At 50.0% G+C, this 15735-nt stretch overlaps 1 protein-coding gene across 13 annotated transcripts in view; it reads left to right on the top strand.

Annotated features, from left to right (window-relative positions):
• The window catches only part of MAP4 (microtubule associated protein 4), a 174599-nt gene that overhangs the window by 118406 nt on the left and 40458 nt on the right, over window positions 1–15735 (top strand). For all 13 annotated transcript variants that reach the window (XM_066626816.1, XM_066626813.1, XM_066626807.1 and 10 more), the window contains 3 exons: window positions 514–1224; window positions 1672–1830; window positions 2795–6655. In XM_066626816.1, coding sequence (XP_066482913.1) covers window positions 514–1224; window positions 1672–1830; window positions 2795–6655 — 4731 coding nt within the window. The remainder of the gene's footprint in view (window positions 1–513; window positions 1225–1671; window positions 1831–2794; window positions 6656–15735) is intronic.

Raw genomic sequence — 15735 nt, 5'->3', positions numbered from 1 at the left:
CCAGTGAAGCCTTTGCAGTCTCTTTGGACAAAGAGGTCTTGTGTGTGCCTCGGAGCAGTTGTAGGGACGTGACTCTGGCTTGGGAAAAGAGAGTGGTGGGCCATGCTCAAGGCTGTCAAACCCTTGCAGTTCCTTGAGGAGCTAAGATTGGCTGAGCAGACTTCTCCGCTGCTGGTCCGGAAGGGTAGGGATGGGCTTCCAAGTTTGGACCAGAAATCACTCTGAGCCAGTCTCCTTTTCCCAAGGGTAGGCAACTGGGGGCCTCTTGAAAGCTCACGAGTGGGACAAGAAAGCGATGACCACCCTCTGTCTTGGCACCTGATTGGCGTTCTGCTGCTTGTGGTTTTTGGGAGGCATGGCAACTGAGCAGCAGCATGACAAGGATGGAGGAGGTTGCAAAATGTTGATATTGGATGCTGCTAAAACTGAAGAGAGGGAAATTGTAGGTGATCAGATGGCAGGAGTGCCTCACGGGACAAGTCAATTCTTTTTCCACCTCCTCTTTTTCCACAGCTTCTCCGGATGCTGCTGTGGTGAAGGAGCAGAAGGCAAAGGCTCCAGAGCCCACAGCTCTTGGTGGTGGCAGTTCTCCTGTGCAGGAGAAAGAGGAGAGGAAACCTTCCACTGGCCGGCACACAGAAAAGGAGGCCAGCAGCCAGTCTCCCCACCCCAAGGCAGAGAAGGTGGCAAGCGAGCCTCTTCCCAGTCCAGAGGAGGAGGAAAGAAAGGAGTCTCCTGGCCCACAGACAGAGCAGACAACAGCCAAACCTCTTGCCAGCCAACAGGTGGAGGGGAGCAAGCCATCTCCCACTCTTCGTATGGAGGAGAGTAAACCACTTGACCAGAAAGCAGAGCATCAGGCGGCGTCTCCCACTCGCGGCCCAGAAAAGGTAGAGGAAAGCAAGGCTCCTCTCAGCAAGCAGGTGCAGGAAGCCACGCCGACGCCTCCTCCTGCCCCCCAAATGGAAGAGGCTCTGGTGTCTCCTGCCCAGCCAGCAGAGAAAGTGGCAGAGAGCAAGGTCTCCCCTGGCCCGGTCCCAGCAAGTCGAGAAGAGCCTTCCTCTTCCAGCCAACCTATGGAACCAGTCTCTGTGCAGGAGAGGCCTGACGAGAAGCAGCAGCCGCCGTCTCCCAGCAAACCCACTGACAGGCCAGAGGAGCCCTTGCAGCTGCCTCCAGCCACATTCGAGGAGCATCTTCCAGAGCCCACCAGTCAGGCAGCGGGTGAGCATTGAGTCTCGACAGCAAGCAGAGCTCCCCTTCTGGGTGGTGGTGGTGGGAGCCCTGTGATCAGGAGTGGCAGTGGGGCAAGGGGAGCACTGAGCTCTTGGGTGGGGGTATTTAAAGCAGCAGGACTCTTTCTCTTCCTTCTACCCAAAATACAAGGCAGGATGCTTGGCAAAGGCCATGCAGCCCCCATCTGCCTTGTCAGATGTGCGCGTTGTGTGCGGCTTGGTACCTGCTATTAGGCCAAGCAGGTTCAGCACAGAATCTTCCAGGAGCAGTACATGGGATGCAGTGGTGAGCTCACAAGCACGACCAGCCCCTGCTTTGCCTTCGCCCTGTCAGCTGCACCTGATTAAATCTAGAGGTGGTGCGCTTGGTGTGGGGGACACGCTGGGTGTGAGCCTTCCAATGTCTGGATGAATTCTTATGCTGTCTTTCTGCCAGAGTTGAAAGAATCAGCAGCCTTTGGACAGCCCAAACCAGACCCCAAAGAGCCCCTGCCCGGAAAACCAGTCCTGGTTCCTGCTGCAGTGGACAAGCCAAAGGAAGCACCTGAGCCTCACCCTGACCCGCCTCAGAAAGTTCCCCAGGAAGAACCTGCAGGTAAGTCTTTGGTGCGGAGGGGAGGGGAGGGGAGCTTTGGCTCCAAGTGTGTGTCTTTTCCTCCCCTCTCTTGCAGCCAAGGGGCAAATGTGCTGCCTTCACTGCTGAAGTAAGATGTGGCCTCAACTTACTCCATTCCTTATTTCTATTCACTCTGCGCCCTGCTTGCAGAACTGGGCATCCCTCATTAGGCTGCCAACACGACACTGGGAGCTGGGCTACATATTGGAAGGCTTTGCCCATCTCCTTTCTGCCCTATCTTCTTGCGATGCCTAATGAGTCATTCCTTCCCCCTTCCCAAGTCTGTGATTCATTGGTTTTCTGGAATAGCAGTAGGACAACAACTTTTGTAACAGACCCCTTAACAATAGTGGTCTGTGATTGTGCAAGAAACATAGCATGGCCTCTGTCGTCACCTTAAATGTGCAGCACTTCCATTGTCAAACTGGGGAAGAATTTGGGGCTAAGGTGCTCTAGGGGGAGGCTGGCATGGCCTCATGACAAGAACTGACTTTTTCTGCTGGTGGAGATGCTGCCTTCCATCACAAGGTGCCTGCCCTGCCTGGCTTCTCCATGCAGTTGTACTCGCACTCTGCCGTATCTTACCTTCTCCTTGTACTTATACTGCAAGGGCAGGTTTCTGTTTCCAGAGTTTTTGTCTGTGCACTTTTCTAAGTGAAGCAGCAAAATGGATCCTTGCGTCCCTTTTGGAAAAATTTGAAGGGCTCTTTAAGCATACGAGCAGTTGCTTAATACCTAGTAATGTATAATTGGTGGCTCAGGAGACTTGTGATATATTATTTGGCAAGGGGCAGAGAGAATGAAATATAAAAAACAAAGGATCAGTACCCTAACTGTACCATTTAAAATGAGACTTGATAGTAGTGTAGATTTCTGGAGAGTCGGAAAAGTTCCCCTTGGTGAATAAATGCTCTGGTACTTGAGCAAACTTCCTGTATTCCAGGTGTACCTCCCACTCAAGTCAGACAAGCTAACAAATCCAGTGAGCACCGCAGGTCTGGCAGAGCAAAACCTGCCCGTCGTCCTGTGATGGATGCACCAGAAGAGCTTCTTGTAGGTCTCCAAGCCCAGAGGACTCATGACCAGGAAGAGAGCCTCATTTCTCGAGAGGAGTCTGATTACATTGCTGGGACGTCTCCTCGGAGTAAGGCTCCACATAGGAAGGCAACTGGCCAGCCGTTTGAGTTTGCAGAAGCTCCAAGAGGGGTTTTGCTGGAGAGCTGGGATTCGGAGGCTTTGGCAGCCTTGAAGAAAAAGAAGAAGAAGACAAAGCAAAAGAGGAACCAGCCAGCCAGGGCTGTGGAAACCTGGGAGGAAAATTCTGAGCGGTGGGTTTCCGAGCCCCGGAAGTTTGAGGTCCCCTTGGCTGAGCCCTGCAAGAACACTGAAGAGGTCACAAGTGCTGCCTCCCCAGAAGGCGTTTGCAAGGCAACGTCAAAGCTTGGAGTGGGGTGGGAGCCCCTGGATTCTCAGAACCTTTCCCTGACTTCTGCCAAAGAAGAGCAGGTGCTGCAAACGGAAAGCTCATTTCAGCTGGGCTTGGAGGCAAAAACTGGAGGATTTGTCCATGTGGAGACAACGAGTAACAAGAGCTTGAAAAGCAGAAGGAAAGAGCCTACTGAGGAGCGCCTGAGGCACCGCACTGAGCAGAATAAGCAAGGAAGTCCCCTCCCTCCGCCAGCACAGACCAGTCCAGTGGAAATGAGTTTCTCTGGGAAGTTGGAGGGCCACCCTCCCAAAAATAGAGAAACCAGGTCTGCTGTGAGCAAAGACATTGAGGTTGCACCTGTGGAGCTCCCGCTTCCTGGTGGAGAAGCAGCACCGGAAAGTCTGGCCCCTGGAAAGGGGTTGGTGGAAGAGAAGCTGCAGCAGAGAGAGCGGCCTGGGGAGGAAGCTGCCAAGACTCCCGCTGAAGCGAAGACTCAGGGAGTTCCAAAAGAGGAAAGATGCCCTGGCAAAACCAAGGGGAGAGAACCGGCCACCACGGGGGCAAGCCCCACTGCAGAGCTTTCCTTGGGTAGTTCCAAGGGAAGCAGACCAGTGAAAACAGAAAAGCTTGATGGTGGGTCAGCAGAAGTTCCTTCTGCCTTGAAGTTGAGGTCAGAGACCATTCAACCCCAGGCTCCTGTGAAGGCCGTTGACAGTATGAAGGAATCTTTCCCTGATGTGCACAAAGGAGGTGGCTCCAGTCCTCTGGAACAGCCTCCTGGGGCAATTACCAGGATTGGCAGTGACCTGCCGAAAAAGAGAGGCAGTAATGGCAAAAGCAAAAAGGCTAAAAATGGCTCGGATCAGAGGCTCTTCACTTTGGACCAGGCCACCATGGGTGCAGAGGAAGTCCAGGCCCCCAGTGGAACTGGCCTCCCTGCCAAGAGCATCGAGGTGGGGTCCTCCAGCATGAAGGAGTCGAAGATGACGGCTCCCAGCTCTGAAGGGGCGGGAGAGAAAAGGAGCAGTGGAGGGAAGAGCAGAAGTGCTGCTGCGAGGAGGTCACTGGGGCCAGCATTTTTCCTGGGAACAGAGAGCAGCACTGGCCGCCTTTCTGCTGAAATGGGCAAGGCTGACCAAACCGCAGCACAGACTAGTGGCTCCAAAGAGGCAGCTGACCTCTTAGCTGCAGATGTGACAAAACCACTGGTTCTTGCTGCCCCGTCTCTGCTGGAGAAGCCAAAAGCAGTTTCAGCCAGCAAGAGCGACTGGGTCGACTTCTCTTCCCCAGCATACCCGTTCATCTCAGCAGCTCCAATAAGGGAAGGAGAATGCCCTGCTCCTCTGGAGGACACAGCCCAAACGAAGGAGGTTGGCATGTCTGCGAAGGGCGAGGGGCCCAGTGTCACTTCCTTAGAGGGCCCTACTGTGGCAGACCCTGGCCTGCCATTGTCAACAGCCAAACCCAAAAAGAGGACCGGTGATGGGAGGAGCAAAAAAACTGGGAAAAGTCATTTGGAACAGCCATTCCAACCAGAAACCACATCGGGGAACAAGCCAACCAGGAAGACTGATGGCCTGCAAGAAGTGGATTCTGCCAACGAAAGCCCAGTTCATCGTGGTGCTCCCTGGCTGGAGCAGCTTGTCCAAGGCAAAGAGCTGTCTTCTGCTGATGACAAGCAGGGAGCCAGTTCGGAGCCTCTCACGGAGGACACATCTGGTGTGCTGCGAACTGATGTGTCCCCTACAGAGCTGGCTGCAGCTGGCCAGGAGCTGAACCAAGCAGAGGACTCTCCATCCATCAGCAAAGACCAGGGAAAGGGGTTGGACTGTCTCGCGAAGGACGCGCAAGAGGAAGGCAGTGTCTCGGCTATGCCTCTTGTGGACCAAACGTCTAAAGGAGCAGAGGAGGGAGAGGAGAGACACGGCAGACCCAGCGTGGAGCCTTCCTTTCTTTTGGGAGCCAAGGCAGAAGCAGGCCTGTTCCCTGGTGCCAAGGTGGGTGATCCAGCCAAAGAGGGCTCCTCTGATAGAAGCAAGGAGGCAGGAGGTGGCAGTTCTGTGTTTGCAAGTGGGCAGGGCTCCAGTGCAAAGCCTCCAAAGAGGGGCAGTGATGGGAAAAGCAAAGTGGCTGTGCCTGTCCCTGAGCAACCAGTGCAAGCAAAGTTTGCAGCAAATGAAGGGCCCCTTCCCAAGGGAGCTGGGCTGGAGTATGGAGGGGAAGAACTGGAGTTTGTGGATGAAAACAGAAATATTAAAAGCCTCCCACTGGGGCATCCGCTGCTTTGGGAAGAGAATACGATGCGTCTGTTTGGTCCCCTGGCTCTGCCTGGTGCTGCCGATCTGGATGAAGTTGCTTTCAGAAATCAGGGGGTTGGGTGCCCCTTCCTAGAACATGCAGGCAAGGAAGCAGGAGAGCTCAGGAAGGAGCTGCTTTTCCCTGCAGAAATACTGGAAGATGCCAGTGGAGGTGACCGGAAGAGTCAGGATGAACTGCAGGATGATTTGGCAAAGCTACAGGATAAAGAAGCCATGATAGAGGCTTCCCTTTTGGCAAAAGCAGGTGATGAAACCAGAGAGAAGAGGAACAAAGGCAAACGCCCCCTGTCAGAACAAAATGCTCCACTAGGAAAAGATGGGGTGCTTGGCCCCATTCCAGCACAGGATGGAGGAACAAGCCTCCTGGATGAAACTCGAGGCTCTGAACGCAGTTTCTCCAGTTTGTCATGGAAGGAGGAGCAGAAAATGCCAGCTGCAGCGCAGAATGCTGGCAAAGAAGGAAGTGGCTCTGTTGGGCAGGAAACAAATTCTCCTCCTGCAGAATGTCCTCCTCCCTGGGAGAACAAGAGCGAAGCTGCAGCACTTTGGGCTCTAACAGACATGCTGGTTGGTGGGAATGCACAGCTCGGTGAAAACAAGAAGATCTCTAAGTGCCTACAAAGTTTAGGAAATGAAGCAGGGCCAGATAAAGCCCTGGAGGATGTCCCTGTGGAGGAAGTGGCTTCTACTTGCAAAGCGAAAGACCCCCCTCAGCATCTGGGGCAAGATAGTGTGACCGAGCCAGTGCACAGTCCACCAGTGCAGGCAGCCAGCAAGGAGGAGGCTGACCGAGCAGGGGACATGCAGGGCCTTGAGCTTGAAGCTGGCCAAGGGACAGAGCCAGTTCTGCAGACAGTTGCTGATCGTGGTGACCCAGTGGCAAGAGAGACCAAGAAAGAAGAGCGAGCCAAGGCGCCCAACCAGATCAAAGGCTACATGAGACCCACCAAGTCGAGAGGGCTTCCTCCTCCTCCTCCTCCAAGGGCTGCTGCCCAAGAGTATGACAGGAGAAGAACAGCAAAGTCAGATGCCGTGAGCCTGCACAGGCAAGAGAAAGGTGTGTGTTTGCAACTTGGTCTACAGGCAGTAATGTATACTACAGCTTGTGTGTGAGACCTGGCGCATTGGCATGAGCACCTAACCGTTAATCCTGCGTCCAACGTGCAACCGTATCTGGCATGACTGTGTCTTGGCTGTTTTCAGGAGCCTGTTTTGGTTCTGCTTGCCTGTTTCACAGTGCTAATGGCCAAGTTTTTGAAGAACTGACAATGTAAGCCAAGCTCCAAAGCTTATGTTTATGTGCTTATTTATGCTTATGTACTTTGAATTTCTGCTCACTAATGTTGAAAACTGTTCATCTTTCAGCAAAATAACGTCTTGACACCATATTTTGGGGGGGATGACCCCTTACCCAAGGTTCCCGTCTGGTTATGTGTTCAGTCCTCAACCACCTTCCCCACAAATGCTCACAGACTGAAGCTGTATTACATTGTAAATGATTGAGTACTGTTCCATCCCATAGGTTGTGTGTGTTTATAAAAATCAGCCTGTGTAAGAATACTGTGTGTTACTTATATGCATGTCCCTGATGCAAGCATGGAGATGCTCTTGTGCCTTGGGGCTGATGGGAAGACCCTGTTACCAAAAGGGCTGTTTTGTATAGGGGAATTATTACACTACCCTTGTTGGAACCTCAGGATCGCGGGCTGGATAACAAGATGGCGTAATGCAGAGAAATTCCCTTTAGCTTAATGAGGAGACTGGGAGAAAGATAACTTTTAATAAAAGATTATAGTTTTATTACAAAAGCACAAAGGTAAACATTATGCACATGAGTATATGTTTCTTAGTCCTAGTACTTGAATCTAGTGTACCTAGCTTTTATGGTGGTTGCATGTAAAGAGTATTTGGTGCATCTGAGGAAATTAGAAAAAGGAAAGGTTGTAGGGAAGGATTTTAGGGGTCCCTGGTCTGCCAAACCCAGTAGCTAACTAAAGATGGGGAGAGAAAAGGAGAAAAAGGGGGGAAAAGAAGGGAAAGAGTTCCAGACGCAAGATAGTTACCTGTCTGTAGAGCAGTTGGATGGGGGGGGGGCGAGTCCTGGGAGGAGGACCCTCTGACACAACACAGATGTGTTGTGTCCTTGGAGGGGGAGCCAGAGAGAGAGAGAGAGAGCATGCGAGGAAGCCCTCTCTTAAAAAGGGTTTTTTCGACAGAGCTGAGCTGGATGGTGTCGCAGGCTTACTGCCAGCAGGGTGCTTGGGAGTGTGTGAAAGGATCAGCAAAATTCAGTGGGGTCTAATGGCTGGCTTCCTAGCTGGGGGAACTTAAACAATACAATGAATGGGCAACCCAGGAAGGCATTTCAAGTCTGCATACGGTACTTAAGCAGTGATTTAGTTAAAACAATACAATGCTTTAAGACCTTCCCCATGTGCAGTCACATACCATGGTACCATCAAGTCTAATGTATTAAAAAATAAAATGCACACTGACATGAATGACAAACCACCTGAAATTGGCTTGCAGCCCACCTAGTGGGTCCCAACCAACAGTTTGAGAAACACTGTTTTAGATTATCTGGGGGTAGGTTTCATTGAATTCAGTGGTACTTTCTTCTGACCAACTAGCCAGAAGGAAGACCTGGACACCTTACTGGAGCAAATGGCCAAAGTTTCAATGAAGAGAGTTGTGGTGGCAATAATGTGAGACCAACTACCTGGACATCTAATGTACACTCTGCCAAGACAGAGTAGTCTACTCAGCTCTTGATATGCCTCTGGCATAATTTTATGTTCCAGAAAGTATAAGTAATAAGTTACAGTAATGTAGGAGACACTTAAACAATGATTTACTATGCCAGACTTCTTCCTATAATATGTGAATCCTAGGGAGGTGGATTTTGTAACCATGAGCTCGTGACTTGACCAGAGTTTTGGAAAAGTGTGCTGGGAGAAGTGTGGCCTGCATGATGTTTTAGTAACATAACCAGACATAAGATCACAACTAAAAGGCAAAAGGGGATTTTCACGTAACAACCCATGATGGCAGCCACCTTATCTGACCTTAGCTAAGCAGGTCTGGGTGTGGTCAGGCCTTGGGTAGGAGATTCTTGGGGCCCTTATGTATAATACCTGGAGTTCCACAGAAGGAGGATGGGATTATGAATGACAGCAATAAAACAACGCTTCTGGTTTTATTCCCTGTCTGGTGTGCGACAAGTTGGGTGGGAGGTTTTGCCTTCCAAACCGACCTCCTCATGGTTTGGATGAGTTTGGGTGGTAGCCCATGGGCTGTAGGTTGCTGACTTCTGCCTTATGAGGTTCCTATAACTAGCCCCTTCCACTTGCTTACTCTGACTCCAGAATGGTATCTTCCTCTTAGCTTAACTGATAGCCTCACAGTAATTCAATGCAGGCTGAACCTGGAATGGGCAGAGGTCAGAAGAATGCTGCAAAGAGCAGAGCTGGAAATGCAAGAGCTTGAGGGTTTCTCACCTGTAATGGAGGCAACAGAGCTTTGCATTATCCTGGCAAATGTCTAGAGATACTCTAGAGGGGAACTGTATACTAGTCTGTCTTTTTCCAGGCAAGTGCAACTTTCCCAAGTAGTGACATAAGGACTTGGGTTCCCTCTTGTATGCAGGTCACTCTGAGCCACATTAAACAATTGAAAATATGAGACTGGCTTCTTGGTTTTGCAGCATTGGTCTCTTTAGACCTGTATAGTCTGTTTTTCAAAGGCCTTAGGCAGAGCGTTTTCCTATCCCTGTCACCCCAGATCCTCTTTTTAAAAACTGGAGAAGCTGGGGGTTGGACTGGCATGAGTTTTGTGCAGAAGATTCCCTCTACCCTTGAGTGATGTGGCTCTTCCTCAACTTAATGTGTCCCATGTGGTTCTACCTACAGCATTTCCATTTAGGTAACTGATTAGCTTTGAATCTGCATCAAAAACCTGCTCTGTAAGCTTTTCAGTGAATGAGGTGGGGACTAAAATACTACTCCTTAGTAAATGTTGTTGTGCAACCTAAGCAAGATGGGGTGATGCCATTTGATGCCCTCATAACATCTGCTTGCTTGGAAGAAATCGATTAATAAAAGCTTGAGCCATGCTGGCCTTAATGTGGTGTTCTACTTTCTGAGAGGTTTTTTATCTTTAAGTGTGGACTAGTTTGTTTTAGTGAAAGTGTTCTTTACATGAACTTTTAGTGCTTCTCCAAGAAGGTAGTAGGGTGTGTGAGTGAAAGAGCGAGAGAGAAAATATTTTCCTGCACAATGATGCAAAATGGAAGATGTGTTAAAGATGTTGGCTTAAAAAGAGGGGGTGATGGAAGCCTTTCCTTTCTGGTTTTCCTTAACTGCTATGTTAAGAAGAAATAATAATAATAATAATACAGGTATTTATATACCGCCTTTCTTGGTCATCAGATTTCTCCTCAGACTTTAATTCAAGGCGGTTTACATAGGCAGGCTGTTGTAAATCCCCGTAAGGATTTATACAATTGAAAAAATGTTCTATCTTTCATGAATCACAACATTTCAGATGGATCCTTGCTAATCTGGTATCACGTTCTGGCCTTCAGTTTCCTCCCATGCAGGCTGACAAGCAGCTCCTTCATCTCTTACTTGAAGGGCGGCCAAGACGCTTACAGCTGGAATAACTGGGCTCGGTTTGTCAGCTGCTTCAAGGTCTCGCCATTCACAAGTGCCGGTGGCCTCGAACTGGTGACCTTTGGATGTTATCTTCAGGCAAACAGAGGCTCTACCCTCTAGGCCAGACCTCCTGCCCAAGAAGAGGCTCGAACAAGCCTGAAAAGCTGTGGCTAATCAGAAAAACTAGGCCTGCGCAGGTCATTAGAACTGCAAATGGCACAGTTCATCCCCAAGACTCTCACCTGCCTTGCAGAGTCCCTCTTGTGAGCAGACTGGCTTGGTGGGCTGTGCTGCTTGCTGGAGCACTGTGAATCCTGGAGGTAATTTTCATCATGAGAGTAGCCATCTGTCTCCTACTTGGAGAAGCACACTACAGTGAAAGCTAGCGAGTGGTTCATTGGGGAGAGAGATGTGGGCATGTTTCAACATGGTTGCATTCAGAATGCAGCTCCTGTCAATATGGAATTGACAGGCAGTGTGGAGAAGATAGGAGCCTCTGGCCTGAATGTGCAGAAGTAGTTTGGACTGGGGGTGAGGTTCAGCTATTTATTTGCAGGATTTTTATCCTGCTTTTCTCCCACACTGAAGGGGATTCAAAGCTACATACGTTTCAGTTGCTCCTCTACTCTGGATCCATCTTCAGCCATTTAAGAACTATCTTAATTTTGCAAGGCATGTAGGCTCTGGTCTTTGCTACCGATGTTCATCATTCTGGTAAGCAACCTAGGTACTTCCCAACTGGTTCAGCCCAGTGGCATTCTTGTTTTTTCACAGCCTACTGGAGGTTACTTTCTGAATAGCCCTTGTATTACTGTTGTAGGTTCCACGTATATTTGCTTTCAGCAGTGGCTTTCTAAAGTTATGGCAGCTTCCAGAGGCACCTGGTGGGCCTCTGAGAGATCCAGGAAGCTGGACTTAGATGGGTCTGTGGCCTGATTCAGAAAGGCTATCCTGATGTTCGAATTGTGTGTTCCATGAGGGCGCTTTATTTTTAGTTCCCCAAGCAATGAATTTCACCTCTCCCCAGTGCCTGGGTTTGCATGCAGTTTGGGGACAGTGCAGCAATTCTGATTTTTAGCACAGCTGGCATTTTTTACCGTCTGGTCAGCATGTTCCCACAGCCACTCACAAACTCTGTGCAGGATCCCAGAGCCAGTGTGCGCATTGTGTGGAACGAGGCAATAGGATTCTAGGCTGAGCCACTTCAGCCTTCCTGGTGGAAAGACTGGTGTTTATTTAAATATACAGTTTTTTCTTGAATGTTTTGTGAATGGAAAACTTTTACATGTAGTAAATGACCATTTCGGAAAGCAATTCAGCATAGTCCCTTCCATGGTGTTCTGGCTTACTAAACGTAGGATGCTTTATTCGGTGGGAGTGCCTGCAGCAACAAATGCCCTTCTGCAGTACAGCCCAGACTGCAACCCAGTGCACTTTGCGGAGCGGCTTAGGTGCAGGTCCCTTCCAGCCAAATTTACTGTGTGCCATGCTGTGCCCTAGTCTGAGAAGAAAGTGTGCCCATGGCTCCCTTTAGCAGATCTTCCCTATCTTGGCCCTCCTGGAATCGGCCCAGTGGCTTCTGCTTTCTCGCCTCCCTCCCTCCCAGGATTCCACAAGGTCTGGCTGCTCAAGGGGCTTCTTTTCACTTCAGCCACATGTGCTTTTCTAACTGGCCAGTCCTGCACCCTTCGTCCAGCAATAGGAGAGGCTTCTCTTTTGCCTCCACCTGAGGCTCCTTCTTTCTCTCTGCTGCTGGCTGTACTTGATTAGGGCCTGCCACGCCTGTGCTTTGCTTTCTTAGAATTTTTATGCCTGTTGCTGTCTGTGCCTGCGGGGATGATGGTAGGGTATAATGCAGCAACCCGTTATTGATGGATCTGAGGAATTGGTGGCACTGTCAGTGTTGTGTGACAGTAGTGCAGATTCTCAGGTTTTTTTAAGCCCAGAAACAACCCCAAAATGCATGTCATTGTCAAGAAGGCCCTTTGAAAGGGACGTGTGCAGAGTGCATTTCCCTGCAACCAGCTTGGACATATCTCAGAGGAGGGAGAAGGGCTCCAAGATCCCACACTGGAGCTGTGGCCCCCTTTCCTTCCACTGTTCCATTCTGTTATCTCTTGTTCATCCAAGCCTTGGGGTTTGAGTCTCGGGGGGCATCCTCTAGGTTCACCGTTTCTGCCCTGAGATGCATGCCTTGATTCTTTAAGAGCACCCAGAAATATCTGCCATGGCTATAACTCTCCTGATGAACTCTTAAAGAACTAGCCCCACTGTTAAGAGAAGCAAAACAAAGTGCTGATAGTGAGCTAGTGCCCAGCGGGGTCTGCTCAGAGCTCCCTGGAACTGCGGTCAGCCTCCTATTGACGGTTATTTTATTTGAAGTGTGCAGGTGAGGGAGAGCTCTAGGAGGAACCCTTCCTTTCTGTGGCAGGTTGGCTGCATTGGCTGATAGAACTTCAGGCAGCCTCCTCGTTGACTCTGGCTGGCGATGACACTTAATTAGCAACTGCACTTGCTGTGGAGGGTCTTGCAGGGAGTACTTTGGAATCCTGGAAGGTGTTGTTGCCTTGGAAACTGGTTCGGGGGGGGCCTTGCTGAAACAGCCAGATTGGATATTCATCTTCTTGTTTCTTTCGTGACCCCCCCCCCTTTTTTTTTAGGCATTGAGCAGGATAAGTACTAGCTGGAGGAGCAAAGCAAAAATAGACACACCAGGCTGCTGTGGGTGGGAGCTGGCAGCCGAGCCCTGGAATCCTGGTGTGCTGAGGCAGCAATTAGCTCCCATATGACACTGGTGGTGTTGGGGTGTGCACTGTCGTGTGTGCATGCTGCGATCCTTTGGGTAAGAATAAATCCAGGCAGCAGCTCCTTAGAATTCCTGCAGAATAGGCCCATCTAGTCCAGCTTCCTGTGTCTCTCAGTGGCCCACCAAATGCCTCAGAGAGCACACAAGATAAGAGACCTGCATCCTGGTGCCCTCCCTTGCATCTGACATTCTGAGGTAGCCCACTTGTTGGTGGCAGCGCCGCATGCCCCAGAGGAAATACCCACAGCCCCGGAAATGAGTCCTTGAAGGGTAGGTTTCCTTGGCATGATGGAGTCCTGCTGTTGCAGTGGTCCCTCTGCTCCTTGGCAGCTCACAGTGTGGTGCTGCCACCACCATTACCACTCTCTCTCTCTCTCTCCCTTCAGTAAAATGGAAGAGTTGGGAAGGCTTTTGCTTGCGCGTACTGCTCTCTGGTTGAGGTCTCAGGGCTCTGTGCCAAGTACCCTTTGGCTTGTGCCAGAGGTTCATGCCTCATGCCTCTGTTGCTGACCTCAATGGCAAGTCTCTTTTCCCCTCCCTTCCAGCCCTCCATATGAGCAAGTCCAACTGCTCTTTGCATCGCACCCTGCTTGGATTGGACTGGTTTGAAAAGGCATTATGAGAATCAGGTTGGGCACCGGGCTGCATTTCACTCCCTGCTGAGGAAGCACATTCAAGGGATCTAAGGCCACTTTGACTTTCAAGTTGGGCCCCAGTGTCTCTTGGAAACCAGACACAGGGTCCAGTTGCTTTGGGGGATTGTGGGATTGGTTCAGTATCTGGGGAAAGAGTTAACTGGATTCAGGTTGAGATGAGATTTGGATCATATCTCAGAGACTCGGGCCACATGGCAGTATAAGTTCAAAATCCTGACAATGCAACAAGAAATCAGCATTCCAAATGCCAGCCATTGGCCTGTCACTGAAATGTCCTTGGGAATGTGGTGGATGCTCAGTGTTGCTGCTATTGAGGATTTAACAGGCTGCCATATTTTGGACTGGAGAAAGATTTACTGCTTCAGTTCCCCAACTGGGCACTGTAGTGAACTCACAGGGGCGCTGTGGGGTTGTTTACATTTCAGAGAGAAACACAGTGATGGATGGGGGGGTGCCATGAAAAATTACTGGGAACTGTAGGGGCTCCATGAACAGAGTCATTTGGGCACCTCTGGTTAGTATGTATGTCTGTGATCAGCATTGTGACATTCCTGCCCTGAGACTCTGGGACTGAGACTGAGCATGAGAAGAATTGGAAGCAACTTTTGTGAAGTGCAAAGTTTTCTTATGGCCACATTAGAATGAAACAAGTTTCCTGAACTATCTTATTTAAAATGTAATTGAGTTAGTGTAAAATGTATGATATGAAACTTGATAAGTCAACCAAATTCTCACCAAAGCGAGTGGACAGTAAGGAAGGGTGGCGGTAGGTGCACTTCGCCAAAACACAATTCCAGATTGATCTAGTATGCCTTGCATCAAAAAAGGGGGGAAAGGGATCAGGATAGAATTTTCTAGTGTTGCCTTAAATAAAATAAAATGCTTGATTTCATGTGAAATATTGGAAGCTTCACTAATGGGTTCTGCTCCACAAAGTACTTGGCTCTTGTTCCTCTAAGGCAGTCCCTTTGAAGCAGTAGTTTTGTTATCTGCCAAAAATGAGTCTCTTTGGGGACCAGGTGCTTTCCTGTCACCAGTGGCACCCTTGTCTGTCCATCTGTCCCCCAGCTGGTGACAAATATTGGATGCTTCATCACCTCCCACCCACTTTCTTCCTTCCTTCCTTCCTTCCATCCATCCATCCATCCAGACGGAGCTGCCAGGACGTCAGTGGCCAGAATGTTGGTGCACCTGAGAAGGGATCTTAGATGTGAATGCCCTGCTTAAGACAGGCTGCTGGAGAGGGAGGAGGAAAACTGCAACACGGGGATGTTGGGTCTCAAGGCCGTATGAGCTTGGCCTGCACTCACAGGTTCTTAAGGCAGCCAGCCTTTTCCCACCATGTGTTTCTAGCTATGTGCTAGAAGGAGGAAGTGGTGTCATTGGGACAGGAAAAAGAATCTTAGGGCAGACACAGACATGCAACCCTGTGTGCTGAGGTGCTGAAGGAGGAGCTTGGGACACTTCTGGGCCTTTGTTGAGAGAGGGGATAAATATTAGATTCGCAGCAAAGTTCTGAGCTCAGATAAGTGGGAAAATCAGAGTGCTCCTCCTGTCTCTTGGTCCCTGACCTAACATCCTTCAGTTCACAGCCTCCATTTGGTCCTGTAGGTTGCAGCTGGTCCTGCACTAGACCTGTGAGGGGCTTCCCTCCCCGCCTTCTTTTCTCAGGTTCAGATCTCCTCCATCTCCTGTGGTCTTTTATTATCTCCCCCCCCCCCATTAGAATGTTCGTGCAGTTCCATGACATCAGAGCAGGACAGCTGTAAGGAGACCTTGGAGGTGACAGCCAGGTTTTTAGCGTTCTTTTAGTTTAATCTTGTGCATGTTGCCCTGTGATCAGAGCTGGGTGGGTGGCAGTTGGGGAGCGTAATAGAATAGAGATAATATGGCTTTACGCTGCTTTATTCACAGTTCCGACATGGTTTCCACCCAGGACTTAAATGTAGGTTGGGGAAATGTGTGAATCAGGGAGTGTGTGTGCAAGATGCAGCAGGATAAATTCAGGGGGCGCGTTGGAGCT

This window comes from Tiliqua scincoides, chromosome 5, assembly GCF_035046505.1.
Source record: "Tiliqua scincoides isolate rTilSci1 chromosome 5, rTilSci1.hap2, whole genome shotgun sequence".
NCBI lineage: Eukaryota > Metazoa > Chordata > Lepidosauria > Squamata > Scincidae > Tiliqua > Tiliqua scincoides.
Note: the sequence above shows the minus strand (reverse complement) of the source record. Positions and strands in the feature narration are given on the sequence as shown.